Source organism: Pundamilia nyererei, unplaced genomic scaffold (assembly GCF_000239375.1).
Source record: "Pundamilia nyererei isolate P.nyererei 1_Seehausen unplaced genomic scaffold, PunNye1.0 scaffold00078, whole genome shotgun sequence".
NCBI lineage: Eukaryota > Metazoa > Chordata > Actinopteri > Cichliformes > Cichlidae > Pundamilia > Pundamilia nyererei.
In genome coordinates this window covers 1,713,086-1,729,327 of record NW_005187479.1, presented here as the reverse complement: position 1 = coordinate 1,729,327, position 16,242 = coordinate 1,713,086, and the positions used below count along the sequence as shown (strand labels likewise).

Genomic DNA, 16,242 nt, shown 5'->3' with positions numbered 1-16,242 from the left:
AAAGGTATAAAAACATCCCACAGCATTTGTAGTTTTGCTTTGTGCTCTCCATGCACATCACAAGACGTCTTCTATCTGCTTCGCATAGGTGTAGAATGTGCCACACGCCTTCTTTGCTGTTTTAGTTTCTCTACTTTCTATGCATTTCAAAATGCACCTCTGCAATATGGGTAGAGAGGTTTCTGTCTACCTGTATTGTTGTACCATCTTTTCCTGCAGAAGAATATCACCCCTTGAGATCTCAAACGGAAGTATCTGTTCTGCCAATTTGCTGCTCCGGTATAGAAATCCATTAAAGATCCCAGAGGTCTCCAGGTATCTTCTTTTTCTTCTGATTTCCCCTCTTCTGGCTCGTGCTTATATTTACTATCTAACCACCATGAAATACTATATGCCATTGTAGTGTATCAGCTGTAGTCTCTTAGCAGCAGTTTGGATGATAGCACTACTTTTCATAAAAGAGTGTGAGCAAAGACTGGATTTTCGTGCGGCGTTCCCGACGCTGCACATACTCTGGAAAGTTGAGTATTTTTCTGTAATGTCGCTACCTTGGAGTACAAGTGTAACTGTGCCGTGGAGTGACACATGGATCAACAGAAAAGTGTGTCTAATTCTATACAAGTTTTACTTGAGAGGAGGAAATATCTCTTGTTGAGAGGGAGACGGGGTTTTTCTTCAGAATACATAAAGCGTTCATGTTTAGTTAATGTCTTATCATTGCCGCATCCAATTAGGATGTGTTTTTTAAGCTGCTTGTCATCTCGATTAAGCAGTCACCATGGGGAGTCTTCTGAAGAAACACTTTGCGTGGGTGGGAAGTACAAGGACAGACATAAATACAACATGTCAGTAAAGAACCAAACGGATAAAATTATGTTGACTGTGCAAATTCTTAGAGATACTCACATTCCCTGTGTGTATACTTTCTGCAATTTTTTCTGTCATTTGTCTAAACTGTGAGTTAATCTCAATCACTGCCCCTCCCAAAACACATTTAATCCTGAGTGAATACTATAGTGTACATCATGTTGGAAAATATACTTTTAGATCAGTGATTAAATGTGTTTTACATCTAGATATAAAACATCAGGGAAGTATGACACTGTACTGTTTGTTCTTTTGCACAACTGCTAAGCTGTCTCTTGTAAATCCTGTTTGAATGAATGCCGAAAATGAGCACACTCTGATTTCACAACGTAAGCTCTATCTGTGTAAATCACAGCCATATTTGCCTGGAAATTCCTCACACTAGCATGAAAGGTCAAAGGAGCTGATTTGTGCACAGATAACCACGAGAATTCCTGCCACCATGGTGATATAACGCCCTGAAGTGCATGTTCGAGGCCAACTGATCTCACAGGATACCAAAAAGCAGGAGCAGTAGAAAAGCTTGACACACGGTGGCTGACTCCAAGCAGGTTTTTCTGAAGAAATGAAAGACCATTACGAGTTGCATACCAGGCAGGAGCTTGGTGGATGGAAAAGTATGTAAATTTCAATGTACTATTCCACTCCAGAGCACAGCAGACTTTAAACCCAACAGCAGACTGTGAAATAGAGCAGATTGCTTCGTTCCTACCTGAAAATGGTTAGGATACTGAGTGATATGCTTAAACTTTGCTTTTACATTTTTCATTTCTGAGACACATGCTGGGCTTACATGATAAAAACACAATAGATTTATTACACTACAGCTTCCAAATATTCATTTTTTTAATGACATTGTTTAAAACCACTTTTAAAACTGCCAAAAAGAAAATGATTATTCTTGGCACCAGTTCATGCAACCTGTATGCCAAACTCAAGCAAAAGCCCATCATGTTATACTTCATTAATCACTATGATGAAATTTGTCTTCTGTGCTTTACTTTATCCACTGACCCAGCTGCTGTTTTTAATGGCACAGAACAGTTTTGCTGCTGAGTAATATAAGTCCAGGCAGACAGAAAGGCTTTCACATCTATTGATTCTCATTATTTAAAATTGTACAAATTGTTCAAGCATCAAGAGTTTTGTTTTGTTTTTTTTTAATTTCATTGCAGATGGGTAATATTGTGGCCCAACTTGACAGCAACCCCAAAACCAAAATGAGGCCATCAGCTTCTATTTCAGTACATTTCAGGAATCTATAAATATTTTACAGCACCAAGCTCCCTTTTCTTGAAAAAAAAAATCATACTGCTTTCTTTAGATTAATTCATGAATAAATAGCCGACAGATTTGACATTATTCCCTCTGAATAGTCCTTTTTAGTTATTTAGGACACGATTTAGGCAGAATCATGAGGTTTTTTTCTCTTTTCTATGAACACTTGATAAATGGAGGCCACCAACACTAGCTAACAATCTGGCGAGGAAGCTATTTGTGCCAACAGGATGCATTTAATTCTGCCGCTCTCGTGCATATGGCTCTACACATTATGCAAAGCGGTGGCATTTGATCTCAGTGTTTTAGAGGGAAGAGAAACAAATAAATTGAATGAGTAACACATTGCCACTACCGTAATCTAAAGGCCAACACGAAAGCTTTTCAAGCCTTTCTTTGGTCCAGCATGCAAAAAGAGTGTTTTTTTTGTTATTTTGTTCATGTTCAGTTTACTGGAGTATTGTACATTCTTACTTAAACCCTTACATTGGAAAATATTGTTTAATGTAACTATATTATCATAACATAGTTACTAGTTATTAGACCAGGGATTTCAAACTCATTTTGAATAGTGGGCCACATACAGCCCACTTTGATCTTAAGTGGGCCGAACTACCCTCCAGGGTCAAATTGTAAGAAATAAATATGTAAAATTACAGAAAAAGTTATGTTAGCTCATTGCATATACTTTCCTGTAATTATGAAATGCGAAAATGCTGTTAACTGACAGAATTTGTCCTTTTTTTTGTGAAATTACTGTAAATAAAAAAAAATGCATTTCTACAGCATATAGTAAAAAAACAAGAACTTTCTATGATTTATTTGTTCTATTTCTTATTTACTTGTAGCTAATGGCAATGGGGGAGGTTGTAATAAATCACAGAAGCTGTAAAAGTTATGAAAAAACCCCAAATCCAAATATTTCTGCAATCCTTCCACATTTTGTAAAGTTGTGCAGTGAGCCAGATTGGAGTCTCTGGCAGGCAAATTCTGGCCCCCGGGCCTTATGTTTGACCCCTGTGAGATCTTAAGTTAGAAGCATTATTTAAACTTTATTTAGGCCATCTCTCAGCAATGCAATTAAAATTAATGAGGAAATAAAAACAACATTAAACGAGCGACTTAGCCAAATCAGAGCGCATTTACATTCCTATTTAGAAATTCTGTAGCCAGGATCACATGTGACCCAGCTGCTGCGTGACCTTTTTAAATTCCCTGACAGTCATCGGTTGGCTGACATTCAAACAACCAGTCACAGCAGAACAGAAAAATGTTCAGGCTGATCCAGTCTTGCATTAACTAAATGAAAACGTATCACATGGTGAAAATGCCTTCCTTTTTTTGGGTTGTTTTGTACCCGGAGCAGCTGGAAAATGGACGACAAGTGCCCAGCCCAGTAAAACAGGAACAATCCGAATCCATTTTATTACTCTGGCCATTAAGAAAGGGAAAAGGCTTACCTGATTTAATGATTCTCAACAAAGTTCTCCTTTTGCATGTCTTCTGCACCACTTCCAGGGATGCTGCTCTTCTTCAGATCACATCTTGTTGCATGCAGCCAAATGTGGTGAGTCACAATTCTCTGCAAGTGCCCAACGAACCCCGGAATTGTGATTTGTGGCTGCATTTGCGGCTCTGAGGCCCAAAAATAGACATCCTTGCTTTATGTGAATCACAAAAACGTATACATACTTGATAAGCAACTAACATTCCTCAGTTAAAGCAAAACAGGTGCTGTCGAACGAATTAATTAATTGCAGAAAAGCTTCATTTTGTATGTAATTATAATAGAATGGAATAAAATAGCTCGAAACCTGAGACTGCAGTTTAGGGAAGGACTCAATGAGGAGTGGAGGTGGCTCCCAGGCCAGGCAGTTTCCTATGTACTAATAAGAGAGGAGAAAACTGAACAAAAGGGTTGGAAAGAGTACAAAAATTTGAATAAACAGTCCATAGTGGAGTGAGGCATATATAGTTTAGAACCAGAAAGGGTGTGTGTGAGGTGTAGTTCCACTCCTGAAATTCAGATAAATGATCTCCAGTTAAGCATATTTCAATATAAAGATGATTAGCTCTTGTACTTTGTCATTAAATAAAGCTTAGAGAATTCAAAGTGGCATTTCATGATCGGAATATAACAATCCCAAAACCACAGTAGAGGTCTAATGGACTCAAATTCTTGTATTGTCTTATACATACAGTAACTTCTGTTTGATAAAAAATGGTCAGATTTGATCTACAAAGTCTAATGTAATTAATTTCCAGTAATATAAGATTTGAACATTATTTCCCCTCTACTGCTGGGATATTAAAGGGTGCTGATGACTTTAAATCATTGATCAGTTTTTGCGAACCATCTGTTGACGCGTTAGCACATCACTTCAGCTGCTCCAGCATACTCCATTCTGTATCGTCCAACAAACCCACAGGAGGACAGCGGTTCAGGTTTTATGGTAGACACTGTCCCTGATAAAACTGCTAACACCATCCATCTCATCAAACATGGAGGCGTGTATCTAATCTCCTAGCCTCAAGGCAGACCTGGAGGCCAGATGGCCGCACCCTTCCTTCCCCTCAGGCCAGGCTGGAGCAATTACTACTGCTGCTTCACACACAGACCTGTGTCACCAACGCAATTAACAAGCTCCGGAGGAGTCTGGGCAACCAGAGAGGGACAGACTGTGTACACAGCATGAATGATGAGAGGAACGAGAAAGGACGCATCAGGTTTGGTTGCCAGGTTTTAGTGAACATTTAATATGGGTTAGACTAGACTTGTAGCTGCTGCAAAGGTTTTTGTAATTTCTAGAAGTCTTGCATATGTAGATATGCTTGTTCTATGTTTTCATATTACAGCGTGTATACAGGGAGTGCAGAATTATTAGGCAAATGAGTATTTTGTCCACATCATCCTCTTCATGCATGTTGTCTTACTCCAAGCTGTATAGGCTCGAAAGCCTACTACCAATTAAGCATATTAGGTGATGTGCATCCCTGTAATGAGAAGGGGTGTGGTCTAATGACATCAACACCCTATATCAGGTGTGCATAATTATTAGGCAACTTCCTTTCCATCACACGCGTCCAAGTACTCCACAGCGTGGCTGGCAAGAAAGGGTATAAAAGAAGAAAAACTAATGACATGGCCTCCTTGTTCACCTGATCTGAACCCCATTGAGAACCTGTGGTCCATCATCAAATGTGAGATTTACAAGGAGGGAAAACAGTACACCTCTCTGAACAGTGTCTGGGAGGCTGTGGTTGCTGCTGCACGCAATGTTGATGGTGAACAGATCAAAACACTGACAGAATCCATGGATGGCAGGCTTTTGAGTGTCCTTGCAAAGAAAGGTGGCTATATTGGTCGCTGATTTGTTTTTGAATGTCAGAAACGTATATTTGTGAATGTGGAGATGTTATATTGGTTTCACTGGTGAAAATAAATAATTGAAATGGGTATATATTTGTTTTTCGTTAAGTTGCCTAATAATTATGCACAGTAATAGTCACCTGCACACACAGATATCCCCCTAAAATAGCTAAAACTCAAAACAAACTAAAAACTACTTCCACAAACATTCAGCTTTGATATTAATGAGTTTTTTGGGTTCATTGAGAACATGGTTGTTGTTCAATAATAAAATTATTCCTCAAAAATACAACTTGCCTAATAATTCTGCACTCCCTGTATGTATTGTTTTCGCTTTTATGTAACTTCGGGGAGAGGCTTTGTGGAGTGAGCCTGCAAAAATGTAATATTACGCTTCTATCTCCTTTGCATTCTGCATTCATGCTTGTTGTGAAAATGATTCATCACAGCTGTGGCAGAGAGACTAAAATGTGTTACAGCCCCCAGAAGGAAAGGCAGTAGGTGTTATCTAGGTGAAATGTCATTTTATTCATGGGCACATTCCTTTATCCGCCAGAGGAAACCAGCCTATCACAATCATCATTTCTGTTACCTTGCAAGCCACCAGCCACCAGTTTTATGACTCCTAATTGCCTTCCTAATTTGAAACTTTCATTCCTTATTACATACCTGGGTATAAACCTTTTCTACTCTTTCATTCATTTACTCTTCCAGGTAGGAAACTTTGACAGGAAAATATTGCACAAAGGTGGGAGACTGAGGGCCCTAAAGGTGTCTTAGCTGAATCTGGGATGAAAGAGTGATGGAGACCGTCGAAAGGAGAGATGGATTCTCTGGCCTATCTCTTCTCCACCCAGTCATTGTTCATGAGCTAGGTTTTCCAGACAGCTGTCTGTACCTGCCACCTGTGACAGATGCCTGCTGTCAGTCAGTCTGGGATGGTCCACGATCTGCATCACCTTCTCGCTCCAGTTGGATCTCATATGAGCCCCAAAAACCCCCAATGAATGTGAAAAGATTGATTAATTCCCTGTTACTATTTCCCAGAGGCACTTTATATGAAGCAGAGACAAGTTAGAGGTATTAGGTGCAGGTTGTGACATAAAATACTAACAACCAATGCAGACAAAGGTCATAAATAACCTTTAAAGCTGTTTTAAACTGTTTTTTTTAATCGATTCATTCCCACCACAATAAAAAAGACCATTTGTGTAAACCAGTGATTTGCAAACATTTTCTGGCATGACTCCACCACACAATTTTATCAAACACTAAAATCATTTACAAAATTCATAGAAGGTCAACACTATAGCATTTCAATATTAATTTGCCTTAGTTACTCTTAATGATTTTCGCCTGGTTGTTTGCACCAATTTGCACTTGCTCTGTGCCCCAGAGTCTGAAAAGCAATGGTGCAAAACGAGGAGGCCAAAATGTGTTTTATCAGAAAGACAATAGACTCTAGAAGTGTGTTCCTCATCTTCTACTTTCCTCACAGTCTTAGTTTTGTCCAGTGCTCTCAATGACACCAAATATATCAGAAAATTACTAAATGTATATATTTCAGAATCTGATTTAAAGAGGACATAATGTCTACTTTGTAAACAGATCATTCATAAAATGCTATGTGAAGGAACCATACTTTTACTGCAACAGACACACTATTGAAGCCAATTCTGTAAATGAAAGTAAAAATAAAAACTCACACAGCAATGCAAACAACTAAAATTGTGGAGTGTCTATGTCTATGCAATCTATCCATCTAGAGATGTAGTGTGGAAACCAAGGCGCAACTTTTACAGCTGAAAAGTGTTAAAGAGGCAAGAGGCAAAAACTGTAGTTCCTCTAGGTACCAACTGAGGATGGCTCCAAACAGGCGTCTGTCCCCACAAAGTCCTGCTTTATAGCATATTTACCTCCATGGATAGTTTCCCCTTTATAACGACTCTGACTGAGAGGTTTTTTAATAACTCACCAGCCTAGATAAACAGCATGTTTAGGTCTGTTAGGCCTCATCCACCACTTTGACCCAAACATACTTTTTGTGTGTGTTTGCAGTCAGTGCCCTTTGGAGCATTTTTAATTGATTATCTGACAAAAAATTGCTTTGTAGCACAGACCATCTGAGACATATGTGCTTCAATTTTGGTGAGTGTAATGCTGTAATTTTTATTAGCATTGATTAACCTGCCCATGTGTTGTACTGATACAGTTTATGAATAGTTAGCTTTCTATCCAAGCTAACTATTGTAGCATTATCTGATAAAGTAGAGATTAGATTAGATTAGATGAAACTTTATTAATCCCTCAGGTGGGTTCCTCCGGGAAATTCAGTTTCCAGTAGCAAAGCACCGTAGTACTCTTATAGTACTCTTGAGAGCAACTGTCTGAACTCGGATGATAAAACATGCTTAGGATGGTTAGGATAAAGGAGGCAAAATACATCCTTAACATTCCTGACCACGTTTTGCCATCTGAGTTCAGGAAGTTGCTCTCAGGTTGCTGCTAACTTGAACCCCAGTGTAGAACAAATATAATAGGTTGTTTGGGTAAGCTGCAAACAAATAGTCCTTCTGTGGGATTAGTAAAGATATCTTAATGTGAAAGTCCACCCTTTAATTCATATTGAGATTGTAGAATACTATGTGTAGATACCACAGTAGCAAACCGGTGTTTGGAATCAGTACACATCCTTATCTGTCTGGCCACTGATTCTCATCGACTTAACCATTAGCTGCACTCTTCTGCATCTTCTGCTCTGTTGTGGTTCTCTTGCTGCATTGCCACACATCCTTTGCCTCTTTTATAGATGGTGAAACAGGCTCCTCCATGGTAACAAAGTACATTTAAGTCTTATAAATATGTTCACACAACTTTTATGATGTGCGCTTGCGAGTTTTGTGGATTTTCACACCTAAATTGGCTTTTATATGTGTGAATATGAGCATACTTTGGTGATATAAAAAATCTATTCAACAAAGAAGAAATATAGTTTAATCAAAGACAGAAATAATAGGCTAATTACTCAGATTGTAGACAATTATGCTTACCCATTTGCCTAAATGTGCAAAACAATTTGCAATTTTTGCTACAGAATTAAAAATGTCCTGAAAACTTCAACTGTCAAAGTGGAAAAAAAAAAACCCCTAATAACCTAATCAAATTTTTCCACTGCTCTTCATCTCCCTCTCTGTAGGGTGCAGATTGAAAACCCTTATAAGTCGACACAGGTGATGAAAATATTGGCTTTCAAGGTGACACTAGCTTTGAATTTCACCACCGCGTCAGGTGTTATAGCAGTCATATCTGGTTGTAGCGAGAGTGCTTAAACCGAAAGCCAACTGATGAAAATGTAAAATAAATAAATCTCAACTAGCAACCTCAGACCGATGCCTGTTTGCTTGTTTGTATTTGTGCAGGTGCGCATGTGTGTGCATGTGTGTGTCTGAAGAGACCAGAGGAAAAGATGAATAAGAGAGTGCATTTACTGTGAGAGAAGCAATACATTCTACTCAAAGATACATGCCAACTGGGCGAGGGTGGAGGTGTGGGTCTCTGCAAACGCACATCCTAACAAATACTTAAAAAAGCACACACATAAATAAACACACAGTGTGCACGTGCAAGATACATTTCAGCGCAGTGTGGAGCCTGTTATTAGAGAAATTTCCTATTTCTCTTGCCGCTATTGCACGCTAATAAACAGAATCATTAGGGCATGTTTTGGTGGGTTGGTGAGTGGCGGAGTTGCTCCATTACTGGGAAACCCACAGACTCTGACTGCCTTTTAAAATGACGGCAGAGAAACAGGCTCCATTAATGGCGGCAATCAAAGCTTCATCCCCACCACAAGCAAGCCTGTCACGTAGCTAATTCAATCTCACAACCCATGAAGCAATTAATTCATGTCAATACAAATACACAAACAGCTTTTTTCTTCTTCTTGCCCCATAAGAAAAGTGGAGGTCTTAAGACTGAGCTTCTGTTTATTTGCACACCTTTGTGACGGTGTGTGATCATGCTCAGTGAAGTGTACGAGGAAGAGCAGGTGTAATTGGGTGTGGAAAAAAAGAAACCTCGTGGTCTCCCAGCTAAATGAGATCCGACAATCGTTTCCTCTGCATTTTCTCCCCTGACAACGGGCACGTTGTCCCCCTCCCCTCCCTTCTCAGGTTTGTCATTATTGCTCCATGACATAAGCAACGCACATGAAGGGATAATAAAACCAGCCTCCATTTGATAACACAGGAGCTTGTATCTGACTATGCCCACGCCTAACTAACTTAAATCAATTTAGCCGCAGACACTAAAACGCTCACAACAAAAGAGAATCTCTAAAGGGGTTTAAGTGCTCTGGGGCTTTGACAGGAGGCAATGGCTTAGTAAATGTTGGAAGATCAAAAGTTAAACCAATTAGAGAATACCAAACTAGATGTTATCATCTAGATAGCAACCAGAGGCTAAATGAGTTTGTCAGAGTCAATGTCTCAGTGTTTTGTTTGAGTCAATATTTCAATTATGCTCTAAGAAAGCATTCTTGGCTTGATGAAGCAGCTCAGGGAGAAACTGGGTGTGAAGTGAAATGCGTCACACGGTGTGTCTGAAAAGTAATGTGAGAAAGGAACACGAGTGACGGAGAGACAAAGCCTTTCAGATTCAGGTTAGGAGTTGATCAAAGTGGGTTCTAGCTCATCTGAGACTATAGGCATGAAGCTAGTGTGCATTTAAATGCATTTGTGGAGAAGCAGAGACCCTAAAGAGCTCTCCTGCTCCATCACCCCCTCTTGTTTCCAAACCTCCCATTCCCAGCACTTTCTGAATGTGTTGCTTCTATGAATTTTAATGGAAAAAGATTCTCCACTTCCCGATTTCCCTCTTTAGGGCATTTCATCTTGTTTCCTGTCTCTATCTATCAGAAAAAGGAAAAGTCTCACATGCCTGTAAGGTTTTCTGATAATGGTGACTTGGTTGACTGATGATCTTCATATGTTTCTAGAGTTTTGCAAGAGATAAAAACAATTGCTCTTAAAGTGGAGATATGAATGTCATTATCTGCATCCAATCTAAGAAACAAGCAGTTTATTTATAGATTTAAGACAAAAATAGACAAATAAAAACAAGTGAAAACATCAGATAGCCAGACTCCTGTGTGCTGTTATACTAGGAAAAAGAAAAAAAAGCGCTTTCAGTTTTTTAAATAGACTGTTGACACACCAACATTTCCCTTGGGAAGGTATACGCTCAGTGCATCTTAGTGTAGTGCTACAGTGGTGAAGTCATGTTGTTGTCAAACTTGTCCCACATATTATGGGTGACACAGCTTTCAATTGTGGATTTAAGGCAACAGAATCAATCACATTAAAAACAAACTGCTGATACAGACAGACGCATGGCAGTACATCATAAATGAAAGGTATGGATGAGCAGGTCAAGGTAGGAGGTGCATACACTTGTCTGGAATGTAATCTGTCACTCGGTGCAGATTGGCCAGGAGTAATGAGCCTTTACATTACAGTACATAAAAGGTGATAACTGCTGGAGAGCTGTTTTGCGCAAAATGTGGTTCAATTTTCACCTAACAAAGAGTCAGCAACATTCACCGATCGATAGATGTCAAAATGTCCCCCCACCTTTGATAATAAATCTGACAAGCACATGAGGAAGTGGCACAAATCTACAAGCCTTCTGAGACAGGGTAGGGCAGAGGATGTGGGGAAAAGAGAAGGTGAAAGCAACAGGATGATATAAAGCACATATGACAGTTTCCTTTCCCCCCCCCTTTTATACAATCAACATAAAACACCCAGAACAATAAATTCTCTTGACAATCTAAGGGATTGTGGCATCTGAGAAATGCTCCCTTTTTATATCCGAGAGTGTCCAGAGGGTTTGTCAAGACAGCAGAGCCAAAATGATATTGCAAATAAATGAAGAGTGAAGTGCACCGTGTCAAAGAATTTCCCATTGCTGACATCAGTTTGGGCTTAACATATGCTTTGCTCGGCTGCCTACCCAGGCTACCGTCTAAGTCAGCCAGGCTCACCAGTAAGCCAAGGATCTGACTGGCTGTGAAAATTGAGCCTGATGGTAATTGATTGCACATAACTTGCGTGCTTCAATTAAAGAAAGTTAGTAGCTAGTGAGGAATTAGAAAAGTTTGAGTAGAAAAGATGTGGCTATCCATATTTGTCACAGTAGCTTTCTTCAAGGTCACTTTACTGCCAGCAGGCACTGAAAGGGGAGGGCGAGGTCCCAGGGAGATGGCTGACAGAGAGAGGGCCAGCCTGACAGCTCAAGCGAGCTGATGGCTGGCTGAAGCAGACAGTGAAGGACAGGTGGACGTAATAAGAGTCTGATCTTCTTGTATCAGGGGGCGTGGTCCATTGATGGTCCAGAATCATTGTCTTCAAAGTCCCGTGGGTTCATGGGCTCTGCTCGTGGCTCAGGCAGCCTAGATGACAGAAAAACACACATGTTATATCATATCCAGTCTTCCAGCTTTTCCTCTCTTTTATCTTTTTCCGCAAACATCTGAAAGCTGTCACACGAACAGCACCGTGCCACCCACACAGTTCAACACTCACGCATATTATGGAAATATAATAAACCTTTTGTGAAATGTAATCAGCTTCAATCAAGCTACGCCTTAAGTAGAAATCATCCATTCTGTCGGTTTTATATCAGCAGCTCTGAGCTGACAGAGACAAAGTGATAGCTAAATTGCAGGGACCTGTTGTAATTTGAGCCTGGCTGATAGATTCAATTTCACTGGAGACAGTCTACACTAATCATATGCTCTAATTGGACAATGTCGAAAGGGTGACGGAGCACTGGTGATGCCAGATAAGCAACTCTCCTGTAACTTCTCTCCCACCCCATCTTTCTCATTATGATTTTCCATCTAAATCTACAGGCCAACATCCATTTTTAAAAGACTACATGTCAGCATCTTTTTCTAAACACACACACATACACACATTTATTCACAGCATGCGGAAGCTGTTTAATTCACAGAGATTCAGTGCACTTTAGGGCTATGCCATTTAATCTCGCCGTTCAAATACATCAATTCAAAGCAATCGCTTTCTATGACCTTGGGCAGGTAGTTTGCATTTATATATGTGAATTTACACTCATCTATCAAAGCATGAATACGCAAAGAAGAGCTTAGTTCAAATAAACCTCTGACTTTCTACTTTGCAGGCCACAAACTACAGTAGAAGGACAAATAAACTATTATGGAGGTTTGATTGCCTGCATACTTAAAGATGTACATGAATGCCAGGCTTTTAATGCCTTTTCTTTATCACTCTCAATAGTATGTTGTATTGGTACAGTGCTGCTTTTTTCATATCTTTCAGTTTTTACATTTGGAGGTTTAATAACGAGCAAACAGCAACAGGTACATTTTAATCAATAATCTCTTCCACGCAAATGGTTACAAATGATAGTTAATAAAACAAATGAATATATTCCCAGACAAGCACTCGGTGCAGGAACTAATAATTGGAAAGCTTCTGCACATAGTATCAAAACAGTTATAATGCGAGTAACAGTTGTTTGTAGAACATATTAGTGTGATGTGGGTGCAACACAAGTCATTTTATAAAACATTCTCTCTGATGTCTTGAAATGTATGTAAGTTGATGTATAGGAGATGTGATGGAAAGATTTGTTATAATCAGACTGTTCAACAGTCTTGAGCTATTCTTTGTTATTCTTTATTCAATCATTAGACAATGAAAATGACTGAAAAAGTAGCCAATCTAGTGCTTATACCTGAATATTTTCAGTGGAAATCCTTTTATCTATGCACTAAACTCAAGCGATGAATCTATACATTACAGAAAGCTTAGCAAAGAATCGGTATTAAATTGTACCTTTAGGCACTGTGTCACTAGCAGCCTGTCATAAAAACACATAACGTGTTCCCATTTCTTTAGTTCAATGTACAAAAAGTACCAACAATAACACAGTTTGACAGCCAACAAGATGATTCCCGAAGAGCTATTAGCAGAAAACTTGCATCTCGACATGATGTTCTTAAATTTTTTTTAGGAAACTCACAAGTGGAGGAGAAAAAAAGAGACGGGTCTAAAAAGGTATCTACAGGAAATGGACAGTATCCAAAAGTCAGTCATTCAGGACCCTTCAGCTGATCCATCTACTGTTTAAAAAAGTCGCATCAGAGATGGTCTCAGCAGAAGGGTAGCTGTCAAGAAGACATTATTAAGGAAGAGAACCAGAAAGAAAAGAATGAAGTATGCCAAACTACAGAAGAACGGACTGAAAATCAGTGGCAGTATGTTTTATGGAGTGATGGAGGACGGAGGGCAGGTCGTCTACTAAACTGAAAGTTGGTGGTTCGACCTCTGGCTGCTCCAGGCTGTATGCCAAATACAAATATCCATGGGCAAGCTACTAACTCCAAGTTGGTATCTAACCCCATATGTGTGAATATCATGGTTTGGGGCTGCATTTTACCCAGGGATGTCTTGACAATGTTGATGGAATTATGAATACAGAAAAGTACCATCAGATCTTGGCAATGGGTTTCATTTTTCAGTGTGACAATGACCCCAAACACACTCTTAGTAAAAGCATGTCTGGATAGAAAAACATACAATGGAACACTAGCAGTCATGGATTGGTCTCCCCAGAGCTTGGATCTCACTGACTAATTTAATATATTATTGAAAGACTATTACATCACATAGTAGTATTCTACCTGTGGGTAGCTACAGTTAGTACTCTATACAACACCCAGCCACAATCTTAAAACACAGAAAACTGAAATAAGCTGCAGTGTTTATGGGAAACCTTGAGTCCTGATATTGACCCAAATGCTATTTTCAGTTCTACTACTACATACTAACCACCGAAACACTGACACAGAGAATACTAAAGATATTAACACTAAGATGTTTTGATAGGACACAATAACCAACCAAAACCGGCTTAAAGAAATGAGCATTAAGCAGTCTGGTAATCTACAGAGCAGTTTCAGGTGTGTGTCAGGACGATGTAAGATATTACTTCGTCCTGACACTTTTAAACTGAAACTTTTCATCTAAGAACAAAAAAGCAGCAAACTAATAAATATATTCTAGACCTTATTTTGTGAATGTTACCTCATTTTTCTGTTATAGATACATTTCCTTCGATCTCTGCTTCCCTGAAGCTTCCTTGCCACCTTTCTTCTTCCATCTTTGTTGTCCATGTCATTTATAGCACAATCTTTGAGGGGGGAAAAAATCCCAATTTTTGTTACCAGGAAGCAAAACCTTTCAGAGCACTGCTCCCTGAATATTCCTGTCTGACACACTTTTGATGGCAGAAACAAAGAACTGATTTCTCTCCCTTTCTGCACCTCCTCAAGGAGCAGATCATCACAATAGAAACTCAAAACAGGGAAGCTGATCAAAGAACACCATGACATGCAAGAATACCTGGTAGTCCCTATGTGTATGACCTGTAATTAGAACCATATTAGCCTTCCAGATCTCAATGAGTTCACACCAGTTTAGTTATTGGTCAAACTGTAAAACAACACTATAAACCAAGAAGCTATAATAATCATGCAGAAACACACACACACACCTTGGCATCCAGCGCCAACTTACTGACTGCCAAAAGTAATGATATTAGAATCAACAAGACAAATAGCACAGGGTAAGTTTCTATTTAGTTGTACAATCTCACTTAAGCGTCAAAATAATTAAATATTCCACAGCTCTGTAAACTCAAATTCTTGGCAAAGTTACCTTTTGTGCTTTTATCCACTAGACCAACTTTACTGAGGATTCAAGCTGTCTACTGCATCACACAGGCTGTTCATTCATTGTCATCTGCATAGCACACAAAAGTCTATATTGAGCTGAGCCCTGAGCTCTCACAAAGCTCTGTCCTGTCTGAGATGGTGTTTGGGGTAAAACGTTGACAGACTTATTTGTGTAAGGCAATTTCATCTTGCATCTCCAGTCAACCAAAACAGTCACCCTGCTCCTCACACACACACACACAAAGAGAGGCACAAGTGAGGCCTACACTACGGAGGCAAATGAACTATTTATATTCAGATGGTCTTTGCTAAGCTTTAGGACACATGGATGTTATAACTTATTTATTCCACCCAGAGGAAAATGCCATTACTTGAGTGAGAGTGAGGCTGTGAATGGGACATGTAGTGGACAAAAAAAAAGACAGTAGAGCTTTCAACATACAGTGGATGGGAGATAAGTTCCCCATAACTCAAAGGCTTTGATTTGTTCTCTTTTTCTGTCTGTTCATCTTCCCTGGCCTAAGTAAAAGATCACTTAGCTGATTGTATATGTGCATGTCTTCTGACGACTTAGTTCTTTCCATCCATGACTTATTCATAAGCCTTAATGCAGTTGATGTTTTATTGATCACGACTGATCATTGCCTCCTTCTCTTTATGTGACCATGGCCAGCGGATAAGAGTAGAGCTGAAGGCTGAGAGGGCTGCTACAGAGCAGGCATGGTCTTCAGTGTAACGTGCTGGCTATGCTTCTGGGTGATGGATGGACAATAAGCATTGTGTGTGTGTGTGTGTGTGTGTGTGTGTGTGTGTGTGTGTGTGTGTGTGTGTGTGTGTGTGTGTGTGTGAGGGAGATACGGGTTTAGATAGGATTGATCGAGTAGGAAAAAGCTAATCTTACTAATGTTTCCTCTCTGAGTGACAAAGAAAAGTTTCACCAGTAGAA

General features: G+C 39.5%; 1 protein-coding gene across 2 annotated transcripts in view; it reads right to left on the bottom strand.

Moving 5' to 3' along the window:
- Positions 1 to 10,579: 10,579 nt before the first annotated feature.
- trim44 (tripartite motif containing 44) overlaps positions 10,580 to 16,242 on the bottom strand; it is a 43,823-nt gene continuing 38,160 nt past the window's right edge. For both annotated transcript variants that reach the window (XM_005737670.1, XM_005737671.1), the window contains exon 6: positions 10,580 to 11,966. In XM_005737670.1, the coding sequence (XP_005737727.1) occupies positions 11,882 to 11,966 (85 nt within the window). In that variant the 3' untranslated portion in view covers positions 10,580 to 11,881. The remainder of the gene's footprint in view (positions 11,967 to 16,242) is intronic.